This window comes from Phyllobates terribilis, unplaced genomic scaffold (assembly GCF_046119375.1).
Source record: "Phyllobates terribilis strain yellow unplaced genomic scaffold, ASM4611937v1 Scaffold_29__1_contigs__length_15306474, whole genome shotgun sequence".
Classification (NCBI taxonomy): domain Eukaryota; kingdom Metazoa; phylum Chordata; class Amphibia; order Anura; family Dendrobatidae; genus Phyllobates; species Phyllobates terribilis.
In genome coordinates this window covers 10,719,579-10,746,469 of record NW_027362789.1, presented here as the reverse complement: position 1 = coordinate 10,746,469, position 26,891 = coordinate 10,719,579, and the positions used below count along the sequence as shown (strand labels likewise).

General features: G+C 44.9%; 1 protein-coding gene across 1 annotated transcript; it reads left to right on the top strand.

Annotated features, from left to right (window-relative positions):
* Positions 1-3,507: 3,507 nt before the first annotated feature.
* On the top strand, positions 3,508-10,216 carry LOC141178663 (uncharacterized). Its single transcript, XM_073660553.1, has 8 exons — positions 3,508-3,574; positions 4,191-4,336; positions 4,615-4,764; positions 4,894-5,073; positions 5,157-5,280; positions 5,364-5,461; positions 5,660-5,750; positions 7,599-10,216. The coding sequence occupies exons 3-8, from the start codon at positions 4,687-4,689 to the stop codon at positions 8,444-8,446; spliced, it is 1,419 nt and encodes a 472-aa protein (XP_073516654.1). The 5' UTR covers positions 3,508-3,574; positions 4,191-4,336; positions 4,615-4,686; the 3' UTR covers positions 8,447-10,216.
* Positions 10,217-26,891: the final 16,675 nt, after the last annotated feature.

Here is a 26,891-nt window from a genome sequence, read left to right as displayed (position 1 = left end):
TATGAATCCTGTTCAGTTGCCTTCTGTCAGATACAGATAATTCACTACAAAGTATTAAACATGAAAATTTTATTTACAGTAAAGTTAATTTGTCCAATTACTTTTGAGTCCCTGAAATGAGGAGGCTTTGTAGAAAAATAGTTGCAATTCCTAAACGTTTTACAGGATATTTTTGTTCAACCCCTTTAATTATTATTATTATTATTATTATTAAACCTCAAAGTCTCCACTTCAATTACATCTCAGTTTTTTTATTTTAAATCCAAATTAGTGACCTGCAGAGCTGAAATCACAAAGATTCAGTTACTGTCCAAATATTTCTGAACCTAACCATATTCATAAATTTACACTATATGAACAAATATTGCATCTCCTGCTCCCAAAAAAACCCTAAAATATTCTCCTGCCCCTTTTCCTAACTCCCAATCCCAAAACAGACAAGGACATTCGGAGTTGCCAATCCTCCCTCTTTTGTAGACTTCTGGAGATAAAGCTTCTTCAGCCTCGGCTCTTTACTTCTCCTACAAACAAAATGGTGGGAAAACAAAACACTTACTATAATCAGTTACTTATTAGTTGTTTTTTTTAAGGGAAATTACAATAAAATGTCCCCAATCCCTTTTCCCTTCTCCGAATCCATAATGCTGGGGTAAGATTATCTCTACAGAGACCCCTGTACAGGAATATTAGGGCTCCAGAGACATCACATCTATTATACAGAGAATAGCGCCATCTCCATAGCTCTGTACACAAGGACATAGAGATCAGACAAGGTCCTCATATTCAGGCAGCTTCTATTTTACTCCAACCCTCTTTATAAGAACAAGATCAGAGTCTCATTATACCGAGCAGAGAAGCTCCAGGGACAAAGACCCCGTCTGCTCCTAACACGCTGGGGGCCGGAGTATCCAGCCACGGGGCCCGGATTCTCTCATTTGTGGCCCCAGCGTTTCTTGTAGAATAAATCCCTTTCTCATCCAGTCCTGTAGTAATGAGTTTGTTATCAGGTTTTGTAGGAGGGTTCGTCTGACTCCATCTTATGTTATCAGTATCTGTGCGAGAAACAAGAGACGTCCGAGCGCAGTTTTACCGAGTGTCCAGGGTCAGTTCTTCTACAGTCTGATAAAGAGCCGCGGTGTCTCCGACCGAACCTGTGTACACCTCGTACACACACGGCTCCGCTCCATACACCTCGTACACACGCGGCTCTGCTCCGTACACCTCGTACACACGCGGCTCTGCTCCGTACACCTCGTACACACGCGGCTCCGCTCCATACACCTCGTACACACGCGGCTCCGCTCCGTACACCTCGTACACACACGGCTCTGCTCCGTACACCTCGTACACACACGGCTCCGCTCCATACACGACGTACACACACGGCTAATCTCCGTACACACACGGCTCCGCTCCGTACACATCATACACACACAGCTCCGCTCCATAGGCCTCGTACACGCGCGGCTCCGCTCCGTACGCCTCGTACACGCGCGGCTCCGCTCCGTACGCTTTGTACACGCGCGGCTCTGCTCCGTACGCCTCGTACACACACGGCTCTGCTCCGTACGCCTCGTACACACGCGGCTCCGCTCCGTACACCTCATACACACGCGGCTCCGCTCCGTACACCTCATACACACGCGGCTCCGCTCCGTACACCTCGTACACAAACGGCTCTGCTCCGTACACCTCGTACACACACGGTTCCGCTCCATACACGACGTACACACACGGCTAATCTCCGTACACATCATACACACACAGCTCCGCTCCATAGACCTCGTACACACGCGGCTCTGCTCCGTACGCCTCGTACACGCGCGGCTCCGCTCCATACACGACGTACACACACGGCTAATCTCCGTACACACACGGCTCCGCTCCGTACACATCATACACACACGGCTCCGCTCCATAGACCTCGTACACACGCGGCTCCGCTCCGTACGCCTCGTACACGCGCGGCTCCGCTCCGTACGCCTCGTACACGCGCGGCTCCGCTCCGTACGCTTGGTACACGCGCGGCTCCGCTCCGTACGCCTCGTACACGCGCGGCTCCGCTCCGTACGCCTCGTACACGCGCGGCTCCGCTCCGTACGCCTCGTACACGCGCGGCTCCGCTCCGTACGCCTCGTACACGCGCGGCTCCGCTCCGTACGCCTCGTACACGCGCGGCTCCGCTCCGTACGCCTCGTACACGCGCGGCTCCGCTCCGTACGCCTCGTACACGCGGCTCCGCTCCGTACGCCTCGTACACGCGCGGCTCCGCTCCGTACGCCTCGTACACGCGCGGCTCCGCTCCGTACGCCTCGTACACGCGCGGCTCCGCTCCGTACGCCTCGTACACGGGCGGCTCCGCTCCGTACGCCTCGTACACGCGCGGCTCCGCTCCGTACGCCTCGTACACGCGCGGCTCCGCTCCGTACGCCTCGTACACGCGCGGCTCCGCTCCGTACGCCTCGTACACGCGCGGCTCCGCTCCGTACGCCTCGTACACGCGCGGCTCCGCTCCGTACGCCTCGTTCACGCGCGGCTCCGCTCCGTACGCCTCGTTCACGCGCGGCTCCGCTCCGTACGCCTCGTACACGCGCGGCTCCGCTCCGTACGCCTCGTACACGCGCGGCTTCGCTCCGTACGCCTCGTACACGCGCGGCTCCGCTCCGTACGCCTCGTACACGCGCGGCTCCGCTCCGTACGCCTCGTACACGCGCGGCTCCGCTCCGTACGCCTCGTACACGCGCGGCTCCGCTCGCCTGGTACACGCGCGGCTCCGCTCCGTACGCCTCGTACACGCGCGGCTCCGCTCCGTACGCCTCGTACACGCGCGGCTCCGCTCCGTACGCCTCGTACACGCGCGGCTCCGCTCCGTACGCCTCGTACATGCGGCTCCGCTCCGTACGCCTCGTACACGCGCGGCTCCGCTCCGTACGCCTCGTACACGCGCGGCTCCGCTCCGTACGCCTCGTACACGCGCGGCTCCGCTCCGTACGCCTCGTACACGCGCGGCTCCGCTCCGTACGCCTCGTACACGGGCGGCTCCGCTCCGTACGCCTCGTACACGCGCGGCTCCGCTCCGTACGCCTCGTACACGCGCGGCTCCGCTCCGTACGCCTCGTACACACGCGGCTCCGCTCCGTACACCTCGTACACACGCGGCTCCGCTCCGTACACCTCGTACACACGCGGCTCCGCTCCGTACACCTCGTACACACGCGGCTCCGCTCCGTACACCTCGTACACACACGGCTTCGCTCCGTGCACCTCGCACACACGCGGCTCCGCTCCGTACACCTCGTACACACACGGCTCTGCTCCGTACACCTCGTACACACACGGCTCTGCTCCGTACACCTCGTACACGCGCGGCTCTGCTATATCCACACTGTAAACCCCTCCTGACCCCACACATAAAATTCAGCTCATCCAGCACCATGACAACCAGCACAGCAGAGTCCTGCATCCACTGAGGCCCCTGATCATGTGACCCCTGACTCCTCCCCTCCTGTGACCTCATCACAGCTCCTGTGCGCACAGAACAGCCATATATGTGGTGGCGGCTCTGCAGGTGGAGGTATGTGGAGACCCCCATTACTGGGCGCAGGGGGCATTAACCCCTTCAGCACGGGGACTCTTTTGGGGTCTTTGTGTGGTGTGAACAGTGAGGTAACAGCTGTGGACAGAATGCGGCTTAGCTGGTTCCCGTCCACATTAGATCCATTCAGACGACTGCAGGATGAAGGACAGAAGCCCAGAGAAGTCCTCACACAACGCCATTATTCATCTCCTAGTTCCATCCAACACAATAATTGCTGCTGTTACGCAGCCAATAAACATGCGGGATTGCGCGCCATACACAGTAATGCGGTAGCCATGTTGGATACTGGCATTACTGTGATTGGCCAGTCGTATTGGGTCTTACAGCAGTGTTCCCCAACTCCAGTCCTCAAGGCCCACCAACAGGTCATGTTTTCAGGATTTCACAGGTGGTAATTACATCACCTGAGCAATACTAAGGAAATCCTGAAAACATGACCTGTTGGTGGGCCTTGAGGACTGGAGTTGGGGAACACTTTCTTATAGAACCTCTTCTAACACCGACCATCGTACATCAGAACTTTTATCTCCGAGAAATGTCTGGCCATTGTGGTCTCCCCAAACTTCTGCTCTTCTTCATTCTTTTCTTGCAGGGGCCGCAGTGGATTTCATCCTAGATTCATAGAGCCGGATAGAGGACGATGTTCCTTCAGTCTGATTGTAATTGATCGTGATGTTTGTCCAGCGTCCACTTTACCACAAGAGCACTTTAACGAGTAAATCACCAGAACTGTAGCAGGTAAAAAAAACACCGATATCCACAGGTGTCCCCTCTAATTGGTGGGAAAACTATCACCTTTAATAATCCTCCAACAGTTCTGCCATGACAAACACAGAAAAGTGCATGAAGGAGATGTCATAGTCAGCAATTCAACTTGTGTTCCATTTATACAAGACTAGAGAATACAACATCTACACCTTCTATCTCCTAATATGTTTTCCCTCATTGTCTTCAGTAATTGTATTATTACACTGGATTTTTATGATGTTACATCGGCTCATTTTCTTCTCATTCAGGTCTCTACAATATCAGATCCTCTCAGTGAAGATCTTCTATATAAGAGAATTTTTCTGAATCACCCATCAAGAATGGATATGGACAGAGACAAGATGGCGGAGAGGATATTACACCTCACCCTAGAGATCCTCTTCCGGGTTACTGGAGAGGTGAGAGATTCTGATGACGTCACATTACATCATTATTATCTATGGGAATAACAGATGGACAGAACTGGAGAGGTGAGGACTCTGGAAATGTCTGGAGGGAGATTTATTAATGTGTCTCTCCATAACCAGGATTACACAGTAGTGAAGAAGACCTCTAGTGAGCGCCGTCAGGACCCTGTGTCTGAGGGATGGGGAAGACCCCTGAGCCCAATCACAGGACCTCCACCTCACCCCCTGATACATGAGGACATCAATGACCAGAAGATCCTAGAACTCACCTACAAGATGATTGAGCTGCTGACTGGAGAGGTGACACTGCTGGGAATGCTGGGACATTACACAGTAACGCTATGGAGGGATCAGGGGGATAACAGTATCATTGTATGTGTCAGGTTCCTATAAGGTGTCAGGATGTCGCCGTCTATTTCTCCATGGAGGAGTGGGAGTATTTAGAAGGACACAAAGATTTGTACAGGGACATCATGATGGCGGTTCCCCAGCCACTCACATCACCAGGTAATAGACAGGACTAAATACACACGACCTATAATTATCTGTATGTAAAGAATAAATTCAGTCCCTGTATGTGTTTCCTCCAGATCTATCCGGTAAGAGGACAACACCAGAAAGATGTCCCCGTCCTCTTCTTCCACAGGACTGGAAACAAGAAGATCCCAATGTTCCTCCGGATCATCAGGTAGATGGAGAGAAGGTGTCATGAGATCTCCCCTATGATGTGTAGACGGCTGTGATGGTCTTGTGTTCAGTCTTGTTTTATCCACCAGTATTATGTGTTTTATACTTGTTTAATGAGAACGGTGGAGATGACAGGATTAGAGCTGATCATAGATGGGACTTCTCCATCTGTCTGTGAGTTTTACAATATTTGTTTCAGGGTGAAGATCTGACCCATATTAATACTACAGAGACATATGTGAGGGATGATGAGCGGTGTAAAGAGGAGATTCCTACATATGACTACCCAGGTGAGTAGTAACCACTAAATGCTGAGAAGTCACAGATTCTTCTCAGTCACCGGCTGTGGATGCTTTATTGGTCGTGTAGTCCGGCTATATCACAATCGTGTGATCACCATTTTGCCTCCAGACCACAACATTCTCCTCCATCCAAAACTGTTCAAATAACTTTGGGCATTGAAAGACCTTTTCTGTAGAACTTACAACCTGGAGGATCCACCTCCCCCCGGGATTAGAAGATGCTGACCGTTACCTGCCCAGGTTTGTGAACTATAAAGCCAAATGACAACATACGTATAATGTGCTGACAAGTTAAAAAATCACTTGAAGAAAAACATTATGATGGGTCTGTAAGAGAAAGTGGAGAGTAATGATGCTGTTGGCTTCCTAGAATCCTGATATCTTCTAGGATGAATCCACCTTCTCTCCCTTCTGTGCTGCTGAATGTGCTCATATGGTCCCTACAAGACCAGGTCCAGTCTTTATGACCAAACTTAACTTTTATGATTTGTTATTGTCTATAGTAACAGTTTTTGACTACAGTATTTTGTGCCCAAAATACTCTGATTTAACCCCTTCCTGCAGCCAGTTTTGTGTTCCTATCTGGGCCCATTTTTCGAATCTGACGTGTGTCACTTTATGTGGTGATAACTTTGGAATTCTTCACAAAGGATAATAGGAAACAAATGGACCTTACAAATTATTTTCCATCTTCTTTTGAATCCGACAATCCCCTATATACGGTTGTACACTACTGTCTGGGAACATGGCAGGTTAAGAAGGGAAGGAGTGACATTTAGCTATATGAATGCAGATCTTGCTGGAATAGTTTGCAGACACATTGTATTGGGGGCACTGTTCATGGTCACCTGGCAGCTCAAAAGATGGCCCCACAAACAGGCTTGGTGCTATCTACTCCATTTTCTTAGTATTATCTTACGCCCTATTCTTAGTGGCTGGATAGAGCCTGCGTCGCCCAGAGCTTCTGGTTCTGACTTCTCCACCATTACCAGCGACGCCTGCAGAATGAATAAGGCGTCTGGTGACAGAAGCAGACTTCACGGGAGCAGATCCCAGAGGAGATGGGACACCCCATTTGCAGAATCCCTAATATGACAAAATGGCAGAAAACCAGAGCAGTAGAAATCCCCATAAAGTGACTCCATTTTTTAAACTATAACCCTCAATGAATTAATCTATAGGAGTAGTGACTATTTTGACTCCACATGCACTTTCCGGAAATTAGCATGCAGTGGATGTTGGAGAATGAATCTTGTACATTTGCCATTTTATTACCAAACACATAGTGCCCAGATCGTGTTCCAGGAAACACACACCGTAAATTAAGTGGGTTCTTCTCACTATAGTAATGCCAAATACATGGATCCTAAATGTGGTTTGGGTACACTGCAAGGCTTAGAAGCAAGGGGGAGATTTGACTTTGGTAGAGCGGATATTGCTGGATTGGTTTATGGAAGCCATGTTGCTTTTCAAGAGCCTTTGAGACACTATTAATGTGGAAACCTGTTTTTCCACCGACAGATGAATGACTTGAGTGGGGACTTGTTTTTTATGAGATGAGTAGAAGTTTTTATTGGTATTATTTTAGCTTACATAATATTGGTGGCTTTTTATTCCATATTTTGGAGGCAGAATGAACAAATAGTTGAACACTACACTTTACTGGTTCATTATATGAGGTTTTCTATTAAACTGTGATCTGTCAGTGTCTTAGTGAATAATTCCATATTTTTGCATAACTTGCCGTTTTTACGGACAGTTTAAGTAGAAATGTCATAATATATAAAATTCAACGATATTTTATTCTAAAATAATAATTGGTTTTATCCTTGGCAGATAACTGCACCAGGAGATCAGAGGGACAGCCGACATCTTCAATTTTTAAATCAGATGATCTTAAGATCCCACAATATACAATTGAAGTGAATGCCATTACTCCAGATATACCATCATCCCTTCACAGCAAAGATCTGTCATCTGATCCTTTGAAACAGGTCCTGTCTTCTGATTCATTACCGACTACTAAGGAAAATCAAAGTCACAAAATAAGCATTAAAAAACGAACTGATGATAAAGCAAATAAGTCATTTTCAAGTTCAGAATATGGAAATAGTTTTCCCTTCGAAAAGTCCTTTCTTAAACTTGAACAATTCCACACAGCAGAGAATAGATTTTTTTGTTCCAAGTGTGAGAAATGTTATAACCAGAAATCAGATCTTGTAAGACACCAGAAAACTCACACAGGGGAGAAGCCATTTTCATGTTCAGAATGTGGGAAATGTTTTAACCATAAATCGAGTCTTAATTGCCATCAGAGAACCCACACAGGGGAGAAGCCTTTTTCATGTTCAGAATGTGGGAAATGGTTTAACCAAAAATCAAATCTTAATTGCCACCAGAGAACCCACACAGGGGAGAAACCTTTTTCATGTTCAGAATGTGGAAAATGTTTTAACCATAAATCAAATTTTGTTAAACACCAGAGAATTCACACAGGGGAGAAGCCTTTTTCATGTTCAGAATGTGGGAAATGTTTTAGCAATAACTCAGATGTTGTTAAACACCAGAGAATTCACACAGGGGAGAAGCCTTTTTCATGTTCCCAATGTGGGAAATGGTTTACACGTAAATCAACTCTTAATAAACATCGGAGAAGTCACACAGGGGAGAAGGCTTTTTCATGATCAGAATGTTGGATATGTTTTAATATAAAAATGTAAAAAAAACTTTTTAAAGGGGTTGCCCACTACTAGGACAATCTCTTGTTATTCCTCATATTTGACCTCGTTAACATAAAAACACTCATACTCACCTTCCTTGCCAGCTCCGTTGCGGCGGTGTCGGTATTCGTGTTTCCGGGGTTCGTAAGGTTGTTACATCACACGAGCCCTGCGCCCAATCAGCGCCAGCTTCACTGTCCCCACCTTGGACGTATTGATCATCAACAGGAAGCCAGGGTTTGACTTCTCTCCGATTCCCTCTTAATGTTCGATTTGTCTGAAGTTAGGGACAGTGATATCATCTTTTACTTTTTAAAAATTACAAAAAGTAAAATAGGCCCATGCAAAAGTTTGGGCACTGTGCATGGTTACTACCTAGTAGCCAGCCAAGAGTCTTTCAATTCTTGTTTGAGGGATTTTCATCCATTTTTCCTTGGCAAATTCTTCCAGTTCTGTGAGATTCCTGGGTCGTCTTGCATGCACTGCGATTGTGAGGTCTAGCCACATATGTTCAATGGTGTTCATATCAGGGCAATTGTGAAACCTTTATCTTGCGCCTTTTGAGGGGTAGTCTATTGTGGATTTTGAGTTCTATTTTAACCTCATCGTTCCACAGGACTTGTTTCCAAAATGCATCAGGCTTGTTTTATATGTTCTTTTGCATACTTCTGATGCTGAATTTTATGGTGAGGATGCAGGACAGGTTTTCTTCTGATGAATCTTCCAAGAAGGTGATATTTGTGCATGCGTCTCTGAACAGTAGAACAATGAACCACAACTCCTGAGCCTGCTAAATCTTTAGGAAGGTCTTTTGCAGTCAATTAGGGGTTCTGATTTGCCTCTCTAGCAATACTACTAGTAGTTCTTACTGTAATGTTGCTTGGTCTTCCAGACTTTATCTTGACCTCCACTGTTCCTGTTAACTGTCATTTCTTAACTGAGGAAAGGGCAGCTTGAAAACACTATGCTATCTTCTTAAAGCCTCCTGCTTTGTGCGCCTCCACCATTTTCATTTTTGGTGTACTAGGCAGGTGCTTAGAAGTACCCATGGCTGCTGTTTTTTAGCACAAGGTTAGAAAAGGCTGGGTTTTTATAATGCTGCGAAATTTGCTTCTCCTGGCCTTTCCTAATGACGATAGTGAACAAGCTATAACCCTGACAGTCTAATTAAGGTCTGAAACCTTGGTCAAAGTTATCTGAGTGCACAAATTTTCAAGGGTGCCCAAACTTTTGCATCAACCCATTTTCATTTTTGTAATTGTTAAATTGAAAAAAATGACTATATTCAGTATATATATATATTCTTGCCTAAAACACAAAGGAAATGTGTCATCTTTAACTTTAGCCCTTTAAGAGATTAGAGTAAGTCATTTTGACCAGGGGTGCACAAACTTTTGCATGCCACTGTATAGAAATCTTTATATGGTAGATTATATTTAATTGTACATGAAGAGAAGGAGGTTGATTCCTCCTTTCTATACAAATCTCCAATTGATGTAATACCCAAAAGTTACCAATTTTTAAGTTCAAGATCTGGATTGCATTGCTCTAAAGTTTCTATAGGCGCTTTTATAGAGCGCAGTTAGCATAGAACTTATTTTGTTAGTCAGTACACCCCATACCTCTAATGCTGCAACTACCGTCGGTGGTGAAACACGTGTCGGGTCCCTTGGTAAGTGACCTGATCATACTCATGTGAAGATAACTTTGTGCATGGTAAAAAGAAAAGAGATGCGCTGCAAACCACTCAAAATACCAAAAGAGTGATTCCTGCCTGTCGTAGAGAAAATGGTAGTCCAAATGAAGATATACGCATGCAGCTTCCAGGGGTCCTTTGAAGAAGTCACAACTGCAACTATAGGTGATGGACAAGTACCGAGTCTGTAGGACAAGCCGTGAGTGTTGCAGAAAATGGGTTCAAACGGCGTATTAACACCGGAGATAGAGGGCTGCAAAGACTCTCAGAGACTCGGGCTTTCAGGTACATGCAGCCGTTGCACTAGGTGGATACAGGGATGAAGATCATGGGTGAAATCCCTGACGAAGGAGGCTGTGACATCGGAAACGCGTCGGATAAGCGCTGGACTGTTTTTCCCTCAGTGGAATCCCCCAGCTGTTGTGACGCCACTCAGATACCAAGCGCTCACATCCTTGATTATCAGTGGTCCTGCAGGTGTGACCGGCCGGCACACTGATCAGGCTGTCTGCAGTCCTTCTCCCCCATGATCTTCATCCCTGTATCCACCTAGTGCAATGGCTGCATGTACCTGAAAGCCCGAGTCTCTGAGAGTCTCTGCAGCCCTCTATCTCTTAATACGCCGTTTGAAGCCATTTTCTGCAGCTTGTTCTACAGACTCCGGCACTTGTCCATCACCTCTAGTTGCAGTTGTGACTTCTTCACAGGACCCCTGGAAGCTGCACGCGTATATCTTCATTTGGACTACCATTTTCTCTATGACGGGTAGGAATCACTCTCTTGGTATTTTATGAGTGGTTTACAGCGCATCTCTTTTCTTTTTATCATTATTATTTGCACCAGGGCATACGGTGCTTTGAGATTGCGGCTCGTTGCCTATCTGATCGTACTATAGCGGCAGCGATACTGCAGTTTTTTACCTTTTACTGTTTGTGCATGCTATATGAAATCCCTTATATCACTTAAAGGGGTTTTCCCACGAACAAAAGTTCATTTTAAAAATTGTCTGTGTCTGACCGTGTACGGAGCATACCACAACTCCTGGGCGGGGGAGGAAGGAAAAGACAATACAGACATTACAGCAGGGGATCGCAGAGGATTCATTTTGTGAGGTAAAATATTGTTTAAAAACAGGCAGTGAAATGTTTTACCTCACACAATGAATCCTCTGCGATCCCCTGCTGTAATGTCTGTATTGTATTTTCCTTCCTCCCCCGCCCAGGAGATGTGGTATGCTCCGTTCACGGTCAGACAATTTTTAAAATGAACTTTTGTTTGTGGGAAAACCCCTTTAAGACATCGTTAATCACTATGGACCACTAATTGGTTTTCTCTGCCTAAATACGTTTTTATCTTTTACTACTGCAGAAAAGTTATTTTTGAGCATTAATAGACTTGCACATTGACCTGTACGTTATGGTTACCTACACTTGTTGGCTCCATGCACACTTGTACTTATGTTTACTTTGGCTCGCTCACCCACCCATTATTGCTTTTTGTTGTTTGTCCCTTTCTGTGCCTGGATTTCTTTGAATTGTGTTGTATTATGATTTTCTTTTAACTTTATCTAATAAAATCCATGTTCTTATTACAGACATTGTTGCACCTTTGTTCCTGGCACATTCCCTTTTTTTGGGGGGTTATATGCTTGCTTTGTGCCTATGGGAACCCCGAACTCAATTATTATATTCGGGTTAGATGAGACCTATCTGATTTATTCTATTCAATGCTATCACCATCATAGGAATGTGGATGTCACTGAAATTGGGGAAGGAGATGGCTGCACCAAGCCTTACAATTCACGGGTACCATGGCGGTCGCGTGGGTTGCGGCTCTGGGTGATATCGCCCAGCCTATTCAACTATCATGTGGTAAATATCTCATAGGTCCTGGGCTCATTAGTATCTGCACCAAGAATGGGGCTAATTGATTATCTGTGGGTGGATGGTACCATATTGTGTGTAGGGGAAAGTACTGTAGGAACATTAGAAAGTGGGGGGACGGCAGTACTGTGGGAACATCATAACGTGTATGAGGGGAATGCCATTTCTGTGGGAACATTATCCTGTGTGTGGGGGGGGTGACGGTACTGTGAAAACATTAAACTGTATCTGGGGAGATGGCAGTATTGTAGGAACACTATACTTTGTGTGGGGAATGACAATACTGTGGGAACATTTTACTGTGTGTGGGGCAATGACAATACTGTGGGAACATAATGTATGTGGGGAAATGGCAGTCCTGTGGAAACATTTTAATGTGCATTGGGGGATAGCGGTATTGTGGAAGCATTATACTGTGTGTGGGGGGATGGCAGTATTATGAGAAGATTATACTGTGTGTGGGGATGGCTGTCCTGTAGAAACGTTTTAATGTGCGTGCTGTGTTGAGATAGCGGTACTATGAGAACATTATACTGTGTGGTGGGATGGCGATATTGTAGGAACATTATACTGTGTGGGGGCATCATACATCCTGCATAAGGGGCATAAAGGGGGCATTACACTGTGTGGGGGCCAAGAAAGGGGCCCTGTACTATGAGAACAATACGTTTCCTCCCTTCCTGTCTCCATAGTGGGGTCGTATGTATCTATTACAGGAAACAGAACAAAAACCTTATGATTCTTATAAAGGGGCAACACAAGACCCCAAAAGAGTCTCCGTGCTGAAGGGGTTAATGCCCCCTGCGCCCAGTAATGGGGGATCTCCACATGCCGCCGCCACCACATACAGTACAGACCAAAAGTTTGGACACAGCTTCTCATTTAAAGATTTTTCTGTATTTTCATGACTATGAAAATTGTACATTCACACTGAAGGCATCAAAACTATGAATTAACACATGTGGAATTATATACTTAACAAAAAAGTGTGAAACAACTGAAAATATGTCTTATATTCTACAGTAGGTTCTTCAAAGTAGCCACCTTTTGCTTTGATGACTGCTTTGCACACTCTTGGCATTCTCTTGATGAGCTTCAAGAGGTAGTCACCGGAAATGGCCTTCCAACAATCTTGAAGGCGTTCCCAGAGATGGTTAGCACTTGTTGGCCCTTTTGCCTTCACTCTGCGGTCCAGCTCACCCCAAACCATCTCGATTGGGTTCAGGTCTGGTGACTGTGGAGGCCAGGTCATCTGGCGTAGCACCCCATCACTCTCCTTCTTGGTCAAATAGCCCTTATACAGCCTGGAGGTGTGTTTGGGGTCATTGTCCTGTTGAAAAATAAATGATGGTCCAACTAAACGCAAACCGGATGGAATAGCATACCGCTGCAAGATGCTGTGGTAGCCATGCTGGTTCAGTATGCCTTCAATTTTGAATAAATCCCCAAGAGTGTCACCAGCAAAGCACCCCCACACCATCACACCTCCTCCTCCATGCTTCATGGTGGGAACCACGCATGTAGAGTCCATCCGTTCACCTTTTCTGCGTTGCACAAAGACACGGTGGTTGGAACCTAAGATCTCAAATTTGGACTCATCAGACCAAAGCTCAGATTTCCACTGGTCTAATGTCCATTCCTTGTGTTCTTTAGCCCAAACAAGTCTCTTCTGCTTGTTGCCTGTCTTTAGCAGTGGTTTCCTAGCAGCTATTTTACCATGAAGGCCTGCTGCACAAAGTCTCCTCTTAACAGTTGTTGAAGAGATGTGTCTGCTGCTAGAACTCTGTGTGGCATTGACCTGGTCTCTAATCTGAGCTGCTGTTAACCTGCGATTTCTGAGGCTGGTGAATCGGATAAACTTATCCTCAGAAGCAGAGGTGACTCTTGGTCTTCCTTTCCTGGGGCGGTCTTCATGTGAGCCAGTTTCTTTGTAGCGCTTGATGGTTTTTGCAACTGCACTTGGGGACACTTTAAAAGTTTGCCCAATTTTTCGCACTGACTGACCTTCATTTCTTAAAGTAATGATGGCCACTCGTTTTTCTTTACTTAGAATTTGTATTATGGCAAGAAAAAAGCAGCTAACAGTCTATTCAGTAGGACTATCAGCTGTGTATCCACCAGACTTCTGCACAACACAACTGATGGTCCCAACCCCATTTATAAGGCAAGAAATCCCACTTATTAAACCTGACAGGGCACACCTGTGAAGTGAAGACCATTTCCAGTGACTACCTCTTGAAGCTCATCAAGACAATGCCAAGAGTGTGCAAAGCAGTCATCAAAGCAAAAGGTGGCTACTTTGAACAACATATTTTCAGTTGTTTCACACTTTTTTGTTAAGTATATAATTCCACATGTGTTAATTCATAGTTTTGATGCCTTCAGTGTGAATGTACAATTTTCATAGTCATGAAAATACAGAAAAATCTTTAAATGAGAAGGTGTGTCCAAACTTTTGGTCTGTACTGTACATGGTCCAGGTCATGTATACAGTGCAACTGCTCTTATGAGGGGATGATGTCACCGGAAGGGGCGGGGCCTCCTCCAGTTGTGCTGAGGCTGCTGGAGAGGAGGCTTCTCTATACTGACAATGAGAGGAGGAAGGCGTTGCATCATGTAGCTGTGCGGAGATGGGAACAATGTCTTTCTGCTTTTTAAATATGGGACTCAGGACGCAGTTTGACAGCCGTATTAATCGGACGTATATCGGAGTGCATTGCTAAACGGCGACTCCCCCTACACAAGTGCGACAGCTCTATAGGAATACATGAAGTTGTCACGCTTGTGTTGGGAGAGCTGCCGGCCAGTTCAATAATTGCATTTCAATCTATGCATGATTTATACGGCTGTCTGACTGCGTCCTATGTGTGAGTGGTCCGAGACTGTATTTTGAGAGCACAGAAAAGTGGTTAATATTTCTTGCATGGGGCTTCAAGTCAGTGGACTTTTATAAGGGATATTCTGATGCTGCATGTTGGGGGGCTTGCACAGGGAGGAGGAGGATGTAAGCATGGGGCTGCATGTTGACTGGGCTGCGTAGGGAAAGGCTAATGTTGCATATGGGAGGGCTTGCACAGGGAGTGGGGCAATTCTGCCTGTAAAGAGCTGCAAATTTGGAGTTTGCACAGGGAAGGGGGTGATGTTACATGTCGGTGGTCTTGCACAGGGAATGTGCTGATACTGCATGCACAATGCTGCATGTTGGGGGGCTTGCACAGGGAAGGGGTGATGTTGCTTGCATAGGGCTGCATGTTGGAGACTGTAAAGGGCAGAGGCTGCTGGCTGTTTCTTGCATGGGGCTGCATGTTGGGGGCTTCGCAGGAAAGGGGATGTTACTTGCATGAGGCTGCAGGTAGGTGGGGTATATGTGAAGGGAAGGGGTGAGGTTACTTACGTGGGGGGGTGGGGCGTCACAGGAAAGGGGGTGATGTTGGTTATCTGAAGGAAGGGATTAATGTTATTTACATGGATATCTGCCTGAAGGGGCTGAGAGGTGAGGAGTGAGTCATGTTTTGAACATAAAACGTTTTTTCTTGTTAATAGTATTGGGGGACACAGAACCGTGGGTACACACAGTGTCACCTGGAGGCTCGAAACTGCATTAAAAAAATGTTGGCTCCACATAACGGGCTACATTCCCTACTCAGACACTATACAGCTCAATTTTAGCCCAGTGTCCATAGTAGTTAGGCACAAATTGCATTGAATCTTCTACACAATTTTTTTCCCAGGTGGTGTGGATTCCTTCAGCATTTTTTCACCATCCCTTTCACTTTACTGTAGTGTATCTCCCGCGCATTACATTTCATAACTGGCCATTGTCCACCATGACAGCTACCGCAGTGGAGTGCTGGTGCCCCCACAATCCATGTGAGGTCACGGAAGCGGTGACCCTGTGAGCATCCGATGACATCAGATACAGTAGATGAGTATAATCCCTTCAAACTCCCCCTCCCCTTCTCTTTATTTCTATTGGCTTGCTTGGGTCTGTCCATTGAGGGTCTCCCAACTTTCTATTCCCATTGGGCCATTCTTTTCTCCCTTTCTGTACTTTCTTGATGCTTCTCTGATTCATCTCGGCTTTTTTCCGGGGTTCATGTGCTTTTTCGTGACGTTCTAGGAAGTGTTATTGGTGGTACGGGGCCCACCCAGGTCCTGTACTACATGTGTGTGACTTGCACAATATTGCAAGTTCATCTATGTGCAGTTCTAATGCAAGGCGATCGCCCCCATCAATGGTTGAAGAGGCTGAGAGTGGTTGTTCATCAGTATTCTGCACCTGTGTTACCTCTTCTAGTAAGGGGGTCTGCTGCATCCTTTGTGTGCATTTTCTTTGAGATCTTGGCTGATCAATACTATTGCATTTTTGCTTTGTTTCTAAATGAATTATTTTGGGAATTTTTAAAGTTCCTTTCATTGCTTTGGCTGTGCTGTTTATTTTCTTGCGGCTAGGTCTGAAATCTTGTTCCGCCTATAGGGTGGCATGATACCACTCCAACCTCCCCCACCTGGCTTGGGTGCAGTGGTGGAGTGGTATGACAGAGGCGAAGGGAGGGTGGGGGGTGGAATAAGACACTGGCATTTTTCTCCCTTCAAGCTGTTTTCGCTGGGTTTACTTGGGGAGAGCCTTATTTTCCTGGGTTTTCTGCTGCAGACTCTCTTGCTGACTCTCTTCTCCTGTTCTCACACTCTTCCTTTCCTAAGTAAGCATCCAAACAGAAGACCCAGGTGCCATCTGTCACCTTTGCCATTTGAGGACACAGTAGCATGCTTTCATGCCTGCACCTGTACTGGTTAGCAATAGGTGCCATTTTAGGCCTATTTTCAATTTTCCAGGCACCATGTCCTCTTCCTAGGAGCTCCACATGCAGCCTCCTGTGGCTCTAGTTACTTATTGTCTTTGTTTGCGCTGTGACAAATGTCTGCCATGTGTTTAGCCCGGCTCCCTCTATGCTCACTGCCATATAGGTGCTCCCAGAGGTTTTTCTCCTCTTGTGACTCCTATTCCTACAGAGACTACAAACTCCTCTCGACCCTCCAACTCCAGGCAGCCCTCATTCAAACCTAGACCTTCCTCACACACCCATTTTAAGGCCACAAAGCCCTCCACTTCCAGATCCTCCACTATACGAAGATCTTATATTACGCTAAAGTTTTCCTACTTGAAGGGACAGGTTTCTGCCCTTTCCATACTCTTTCATTATATACTAGCATTTCACAAACAGGTTAAGACCTTCCTACAGGAGGTGGCTCATTGCACCCTCCTTACATTCAATTGGTGGAACTTTGGGACATTTTTTTATTGCTCTCCAATAGCCTCCCTTTCAGCTTCTTAGGCAACTTCTCCTCAAAATTCCCTTTATAGAAGCTGTTGCGAGGCAAAAAATCAGAAAATAAGGCATTGTGGTGGGTGCTGTCATGATTACAACCAAGATGAGAAGGTGTAGAAAAACAGTGAACATTTATTTATCACATGATGACCTGAGGAAGAAATCAAATCAATGTTGATTGATTGATTGCTATCCGGCCACCACCCTCGGGGGTGGTGGCTGGATAGCAAGGCTCCTCAACTACAATATGTAAGTGGCATTATGCTTGACTTGATAAATTTGCTCTTTTTTCCAGACTTCCCTATGTGCAATATCTTGACTAGCTGATAGTATGTGTTAAATGTAAATGAATTTAGGCACTTGCATCTTATTTATTCATTACTTATTTATGTTCTGACACACATTGGCACTTTGCACTTTGTTTAATTTTGCTGCTATCATATATATATATATATATATATATCTATGCACTAGCACTTTCTAATACTTTTTTACATCTTGCTCCTTTATATTTATTGGCATTTATACTCCTCTAGGGATGATTATAAAACACTATATACTTAAAATCTATTCTGTCATATGCTTTGCTATTTGATTGCTACATGTTCTGATACCTTTGCTTATTTTATGTATGTTTTATATTTATTCCTAATAAAATTACAATTTAAACAATTTATTTATGCCTCATTTTAATAGAGACATGATTTGGAGCTCTAGTATTTTGTTTCTTGATCGACTTTGATTGCTGCATTTCGGGGGTTAACGTGCCAGCAGTGGTGTTTGACCGCTCCTGGCACCTAGCACCGGGTGTCAGCTGTGACAATCAGCTGATACCCGGCGGCGATCGCCCCGCAGCGCTTGAGTGCGGGCGCGATCGCATTATGCGTATTAGTACGTAGCTGGTCCATAAGTCCCAGGGCGCATCTACGTACTATTACTGACGTCGTTGGAAAGGGGTTAAAGAACAGTAACTGCCAGTTGGATCATTATCAGGGTGCGTTCACACAGTGTGATTTGTTGCAGAAACTATCTGCAGCAAAGTCCTCACCAGTAGACCTGCACTAAGTTGTTCAGATCTTGCAGACAATTGTTCTGTCTTCAGCAGTACCTGTTAAAAACAACAACAAAAACATCCATGATATTCGCTTATACAACCAAGGTGTTAGGTCCTCCCAGTCCTCCGTGTATTCCGGCCTTCCATATGCCCCATGCAGCCTGATTAATTGCAGAGATCATATGGGACGAAACATTTTTTACAGTTTTATTGTAAAGTGACATAAGTTTCTTTTGGCTGAGGGTCTGACTGGTGGTACCCCCACTGTTCCATAGGACAGGCTCTGGAAGAGGTCATGCTACATATTTTACAGAGGGGTAAAAATACTCCTCTTAGCAATTTTGATGAGTATGTTTAGCCAACATGATTTACAGTAACTCAAATCTATAGTACATGGATAGGTATACATAATACTAAGATCTCACTATTAAGGGAAACTATCGCATAAACAAAGCTTACAAATGGTCCTCAGCAAATATTTCAAACTGCAACCCATCCTTTTCATGTGTCAGGATGGGTTGCAGACTTAAGAAACAGCTCAAGAAATGCAACAATTGTCAGAGGAGCGGCGTGGGGTAATTGTTGAACAACTATACGTCACTCAGCCACTGGGCAGGGCTGTGACATGAGAACAAATATAACCTCCCCGCTGACTGAGCACAACAGGGTTTTTTTTCTCTCCAGACTCAGTTCTACATGCTCAGTCCGTCGCCATTCCCTGTTGTAACGCCGTCAGGCAGACAGAGCAGAACGGGTATACAGTTAAGCATAGAGGAGGATGAAGCAGAAGAAAAACCCCTGTTGTGCTCAGTCAGCGGGGGGATTTATTTTTTCTCATGTCACAGCCCTGCTCTTTGGCTGTCGGAGATTTGTTTGTTCATGACGCTGCTTCTCTGAAAGTTGAGACACTTCTCAAGCTGTGTTTCTTCATTCTGCAACCCATCCTGACACGTGACTAGGACAGACTGCACTCTGAAATATGTGACAAAGGCCATCTTTATCACATTGCTGGAGAACCCCTGGAGAACAGTTTTATTGTTTTGGCATATTTGAATGCTGTATCACCCCATGCATTAAAAGGAGAACAAAGAACTAGTTTGAAGGCTGCGATTAGTTATCACCTAATCCTTAACCCCGTCATGACATTTGACGTACCTATACATCATGGTTGAATGGGGTTCCCGACTGATGTTGTATAGGTACGACATGGGTATCATGCGTGGCACAGAAGCTGTGACAGCGTGATCGCTGCCGGGGTCTTGGCTACATGATAGCCAAGCCACAATTCTCATAGCCAGGTGCAGTGCCTGCACCTAGTGGTTTAACCCACTAAATGCTGCGATCGATATCAATCGCAATATTTAGTAGGCTAGGAGAGGTAAGGGATTCCCTCTCCTGTCCAATCATTGCCCCCAGAATGTCATCGAGAGGGCCCTATGGTTATCAAATCAACCCGAGGTCGTCATGATGACATCCAGTCTGCCAGCAACAGTGGTCTGCTTGGATCATGCCAGTAGCATGGGTAACTATCCTCCTAAACGTGCCTCTCTTGGGCTATAAGCCTACAATTTTAAGTGGGCAAGTAGAAACCAATACTAATTAAAAGCACCCTTGGACTGATGGGTGGAGTGCAGTCAGAAAAGGAGGCAGTCAAAACTCCATGGTAAACTGCAAGAAAACAAAGAACCTGACCTGCACCTCCATATAGTGTGAACAGGTGCATGCTGCAATGACTGCATAACATATAATAAGAAAGCACAGCAGCACACTGTAAGGGCCAAGACATGCAAACACTGAGAACAGAAGAGCTAAACTGCATTATTGCTAAATAAAATGTACTTACAAAAAATTAAGGTTCTTAGGCTTATAGCCCAAAAGAAGCATGTTTAGGAGGATAGTTACCCATCATGCGGAGGTCACTTTGCAGTGGTTGATGGGCATACATAAATTTGCCAAGAACCTTCATTTTTTTGTAAGATGCCAGTAGCATGGTCTAAGAGGCTTATGTCAGTGTAACACTGGTGTGATGCATTGCAGTGATGGTGCATAAAATTCTGTGACACACCTCTGGTGTCAATATGATCACTGCACCCATAGATGTCTTCATTGAGAGGTGTCGTTTATAAATGGGATCACTTAAGGGGGGGGGTCTATGAAAAAGTTAAGCTAGCACCAGGACTTGTTCATCCAGAGCAGACGTCCTCAGGAGAGATTTGCTGCAGGATCAGCCTAGGGTCAGCGGTGCTAATACCCAGAGTCCATGTATATGCAGTAAGTGAATAGAAGAATGGTAGCACTCACCATAGGCATGTGGGATCTGCAATCTTTATTTGGATAGACATAAAGGAGAAGCGGTGCAGGAGGAGTGCGGGGAAGAACGTTACTGGACTGCGGCCATTTCACGTTTGATTGCGCTTCTACAGGTCCACTGTACATTATACGGATGTAGACCCGTAGAAGCTAAATCAAGCGTGAAACGGCCGTAGTCCAGTAACGTTCTCCCCCGCACTCCTCCTGCACCGCTGTTCCTTTATGTCTTTATAAAAAATAAAGACTGCAGATCCCGCATACTTATGGTGAGTGCTACCATTCTTCTATTCACTTAAGGGGGATTCTTCTGTTCTGGGACCTCAGGGGCTCTGCCAATGTGACATGGCACCCACAAAGCATAACAGAAAAATCTGCACTGTGAAATGGCGTTCCTTCCCTTCTGAGCTATGCACTGTGCCGCAAAAGTAGTTTTCGACCACGTATGGGGTATTGACGTATTCAGGAGAAATTGCATAATAAATTTTATTGTTTGTTTTCTTCAATTACAAACGTAGGGCCAAAGTAACATTTTGGTGGAAAAAAATGGTAATATTTCTTTTGCTCAGCTCAATGTTATACAATTCTGTGAATCGCCTGAGGGTTAAAAATGCTCACTACTCCCTTAGATGAATTCCTCTAGAGGTGTAGTTTCCAAAATGGGGTCACCTGAGGGGGTTTCTGCTGTTTTGGAATGTCAGCGGTTCTTTAAATGAGACATGGCGTCCACTACCTATTCCAGCCAAAATGGCGTCCCTTCCCTTCCGAGCCAATGCATTAGTTTTCCACCACATATGGGTTAACAGCTTACTCAGGAGAAATTGCACAATCAATTTTGGAGTCAATTTTCTCCTGTAACTTTTGTGAAAAAAAAAAAATTGGGGCTAAAAACATTTTTGTGGGGAAAATTAGTTTTTTTTTTTATCACGCCTCATAAAGCACATTGGGGTTCAAGGTGCTCACCACACATTGGAAAAATGAGAAATTGATGATAAACTTTTAACCCTTCTAACTTCCTAACATAAAAAATTATGTTTCAATAATGGTGTTGATGGAAAGTAGACATGTGCGAAATGTTATTTATTAACTATTTTGTGTCGCAGAACTCTTAGGTTCAAAGGCATAAAAATTAAAAGTTTGAAAATTGTGAAACTTTCTCCAAATTTCTGATATTTTCACAAATAAAAGCAAAAAATATCGTCCTAAATTTACCACTAACATGAAGAACAATTTGTCAAGAAAACTCAATCTCAGAATCAATGGGATCCGCTGAAGCTCCAGAGTTATTACCTCATAAAGTGATACTGCTCAGGAAGGTGAACAAACAGGCTCTGGGGAGAAAGGGTTAATAGGACTTACAGGAGGAACCGGTCCAGAAAGCAGAAGATCCATCAAGTACCTGCCACATACAGTATTCTGTGATAGAACTAGGAGAGGAATAATGGCGTTGTGTGAGGACTTCTCTGGGCTTCTGTCCTTCATCCTGCAGTCGTCTGAATGGATCTAATGTGGACGGGAACCAGCTAAGCCGCATTCTGCCCACAGCTGTTACCTCACTGTTCACACCACACAGAGACCCCAAAAGAGTCTCAGTGCTGAAGGGGTTAATGCCCCCCTGCGCACAGTAATGGGGAATCTCCACATACCTCCACCTGCAGAACCGGTGGAGAAACTTCTCCGCAGTCAGTGACATTTCCGGCATTATTTGCCCCTCACTACTGACACAATTACCCCGCGCCGCCTTTTCTACAGTTTTATGTGCGGAATGTAACGTGGGATTTTCCTGCTTGGAGACAAACAGATGACACATGAGGTGATTATTACCAGTTACCGGATGTCTACTATATGGCGGCATATGATTGTGCTATCGACTTCATACCAGGAGCTAAAAGGCAAAAATATCGTTTGTTTAACCTCTTCCAGGAAGGGAGGCCTTGAAAAACTATATTCAGAAGAGTCCGGCTAAGGGCTCATACCCATATGTGTGAAAAAAAAATTCTGTATTCTGGACCGATATACGCAGCAATGCGCAGTATGCTGCGATTTTTTTCTCAGTCCGATTTCAGCTGAGAAAAAAAACACAGATGAGATGTGCCTCATAGATTAACATTGGTCAGACTGAAATCCGATTTATTATCGGATTGCTCTCGTCCGTTTTTCTTGCATAGGGCTCATACTCATCTCGTGAAAAATGGATGAGTGAAATCCGATAAAAAATCGGATTGCACTCTGACCAATGTTAATCTACGAGTCCCTGCTCATCTATGATTTTTTTCTCAGCTGGAATCTGGATGAGAAATAAATCGAAGCATGCTGCGTTTTGCCACATATATCGGACAAGACTCGCCAATGCAAGTCAATGAGTGCGAGAAAAAAAAAATGGCACACGGACCATCCATATGGCATCCAATTTTTACGGATACATTACCATTCTGTACCATAGAACACTGTAAATGGTCCTGTAAATGATTGTAGAATAATAGTTGCAGAGAAATAAAATGCATTGCATACGGATGTCATACGGATGCTAGGTGTGAAAAATCGCATTGTCCTCTCATGAAAATCGCATGACACATCCTATTTTTCGGTCCAGATATCGAAACGTTTTTTTCACACATATGGGTATGAGCCCTAAGGGTCATATACGGCCATCCACCTCTCCAGTCACAGAGGGGTGGGTGAAGATCTTAGGCAGCGCATTCAGGATGCTCAGGAAGGTTTACCTATGAACAAGCTTTATGTACTGCCCTCTTTACGTGTAGATCTTCTTAATGAAGAACAGGATTCCGTTTTAGCTGGGCACGCGGGTTCGTCTGCCACTTGGAGATCTCTTTCTAGGTCCTTTCGGTGGCAGAATGCTCTTAAGAATATTGGAGAGTATGTTTGGAAATGCAAAGTCTGTTCCAAGGCTAAAGCCTCTCATCAAGCTCAGTAGGTTATCTCTTCCCTAACGATGTTTCGTTGCAGCCCTGGACCCACTTGTCCATGGACTTTGTCAATGATTTGCTTAACTCTGGTGGTATTACTGTCGTGTGGGTGGTGGTGGAACGTTTGAGCAAAAAGGTTCTTTTGGTCCCGCTTCAAAAGTTGCCAACTGCTAGGATCTTAGCAACTTTGTTCATTTCTCATATCGTTAAATTTCATGGTGTTCCCAAAAACATAATTTTGGATTGAGGGGTTCAGTTTCTGGCTAGTTTTTGCTCCAGATTTGATAGCATGCTGTTTTTTTCTCTCAGTCTATCATACCGAGACTAATGGTCAACCAGAAGGATGAACCAGGAAATAGAGCAGTATTAGTGATGTTTTGTCTCCTCTAATCAGGAAGACTGGGTGGAATTTCTGCCCCTTATAGAGTGTGCTCTAAATAACCGTTCCTCAAAAGCTACCGGGACCTTGCCCTTTTTTTTTAGCTGCTGTAGTTTTAATCCAGTGTTTGGGAATATTTCAGGATTACAATAATCCCTGGCAGAGGAGGAGAGATTTTGTCCCCAACTAATTAAGGTCTGGAGGGAAGACAAAGGGTATTTTTTGGTAGCTAGTGGCCAGGCCAAAAGTGGTGCTAACCACAGACGTAGGAATGCTTCTATCTTTAGGGTGGGGGATTTTGTGTGGTTGTCCTCAAAATATCTGCGCTTAAAGTTCACATCTAGAAAGTTTGAACTTAACTTTCTGAGGTTCTTATAAAATTATTACAAATTTAAATCCAGTGACAGTTAAGTTGCAACTTCTTATTACCTGAAAAATCATAATTCTTTCCACTCTTCTCTTTTAAAAAAAATTGAGGAGACCTCAAGACATAAATGAGGTTGATTTGGAAGGGTGTCAGGAGTATGAGGTAGAGCGAGTTCTTAGTTCCAGGTGGGTCAGGCGCTGTCTGCACTATCTCGTTAAGTGAAAAGATTATGGTCCTTACGGTTGCTCCCACATTAATATAGGGGATCTTCCTGCGATCAGATAAACAGATTATTGGGTGGGGCTGGGGAAAACCCAGCAGTCATGGTACACATTGGTTCCAATGACAAACTTAGAGGAAGGTGGAAGGTCACAGGGAATTAGGAGAGAAGCTGAAGTACAGGACCTCTAAGGTAGTGTTTGCAGAAATACAGCCGATTCCATTAGCGTCACTAGAAAGTTAGCGGGAACTTAAGGAGATAAATAAGTGGCAGGATAAAGGGTTTGGGTTCATGGAGAACTGGGCCTACTTCTGTCGGCTACAGGCTCTACGATAGGGACAGGCTTCACCTCAACTGGGAGGGTGCAGATGTGCTGCAGTGAAAAAATGGTCAGATGGATGGAGGAGCTTTTAAACTAGGATCTGGGGGGAGGGAGGGCAGTTGTGCAAATAAGGGGATAGACTAGACAGAAAGAGAGAGACAGTAGGGGTCAATGAGGATTTAGGGGGCTGGGACATTCAAGGAAAGTAAGGAGGCAAGTAGGAGTAATAAATAGTTAATAGTATTAAATGTCTGCTGGCAAATGCAAGAGGTCTTGCAAACAAAATTAATGAATTAAGAGACTCTAATGTCAGCCACAGATTACGATGTGGTGGGCATTACGGAAACCTGGCTGGAAAGCCATGACTGAGTGACAAACATAGAGGATTACACTACATTCAAAAGGTTAGGAAAGAAAAAAAGGTAGAGGGGTGGGTATTTTCATTAAATCCAACTTAAGACCTCAAACTCAATGATGACATGGGGGGGAGCTTAGACAATGTAGAGTCAGTATGGGTAAATGTACAAGGAAATGCCAATAATGTAACGCTGCTAATTGGAGTTTGCTACAAGCCTTCTAATATAACTGAACATGAAAAGGATGAAATGCTGCAACAAAAACAAGTCATGGTCAAAGTGTTGGCTCCCTTGAAATTGATCCAGAAAATGAAGTAATTCTCCCAGAAAATTATTGCAATTACACATATTTTGTTATACATGTTTATTTCCTTTATATGTATTGGAACAACACAAAAAAAACAGATAAAAAAAGGCTAAGTGAACATAATTTCACACAAAACCACCAAAACTGGGCCGGTCAAAATTGTTGGCACCTTTTGACAAAATTGTGGGGTGTGGGTAAACAACTTCATTTCAAGCATGTGAAACTCGTTCAAACTCAATTGTGGCAAGTAACAGGTGTGGGCAACATGAAAATCACACCTGAAACCAGATAAAAAGGGAGAAGCTGATTCAATCTTTGCATTGTGTTCATGCTTGTGCCACACTAAGCATGGAGAACAGAAAGAGAAGAAGAGAACTGTTTGAGGACTTGAGAACTAAAATTGTTCTAATCTTGAAATTCTTGATATTTTTCAAGTCCATCTCCAGAGATCCGGATGTTTCTTTGGCCATGGTGCACAACATAATCAATACATTTACAACCCATGTCACTGTAGCTAATCTCCCTGGATGTGGACAGAAGAGAAAAATTGACGAAAGGTTGCAATGCAGGATAGTCCAGATGGTGAATAAGTAGCCCCACCAAAGTTCCAAAAAAATTCAAGCTGTCTTGCATGCTCAGGGTGCATCAGTGCCAACATGAACTAACCGCTAACATTTGAATTAAATGAAACGCTATGGCAGGAGAATAAGGAGGACCCCACTGCTGACACAGAGGCATAAAAAAGCTACACTGCAGTTTGCCAAAATGTACATGAGTAAGCCGAAACCCTTCTGGGGAAGCGTCTTGTGGACAGAGGAGACCAATATAGAGCTTTTCGGTAAAGCACATCGTTCTACTGTTTAAACAGAATGAAGCATACAAAGAAAAGATCACAGTAACTACAGTGGAATATGGTGGAGGTTCAAAGATGTTTTGGAGTTGTTTTGCTGCCTCTGGCATTGGGTGCCTTCACTGTGTGCAAGTCATCATGAAATCTGAAGATTACCAAAGGATTTTGTGTGGCAATGTAGTGCCTAGTGTCAGAAAGCTGGGTTTGCGTTCTAGGTCATGGGTTGCCAGCATTGCAATGACCCCAAACATACATCAAGAAGCACCCAGAAATGGATGGAAACAAAGTGCTGGAGAGTTGTGAAGTGACCGCAAATGAGCTTGGATCTAAATCCCATTGAACACCTGTGGAGAGATCTTAAAATTGCTGTTTGGAGAAAAATATTAAAATTTGAGAGTCTCCAGTAGTTGA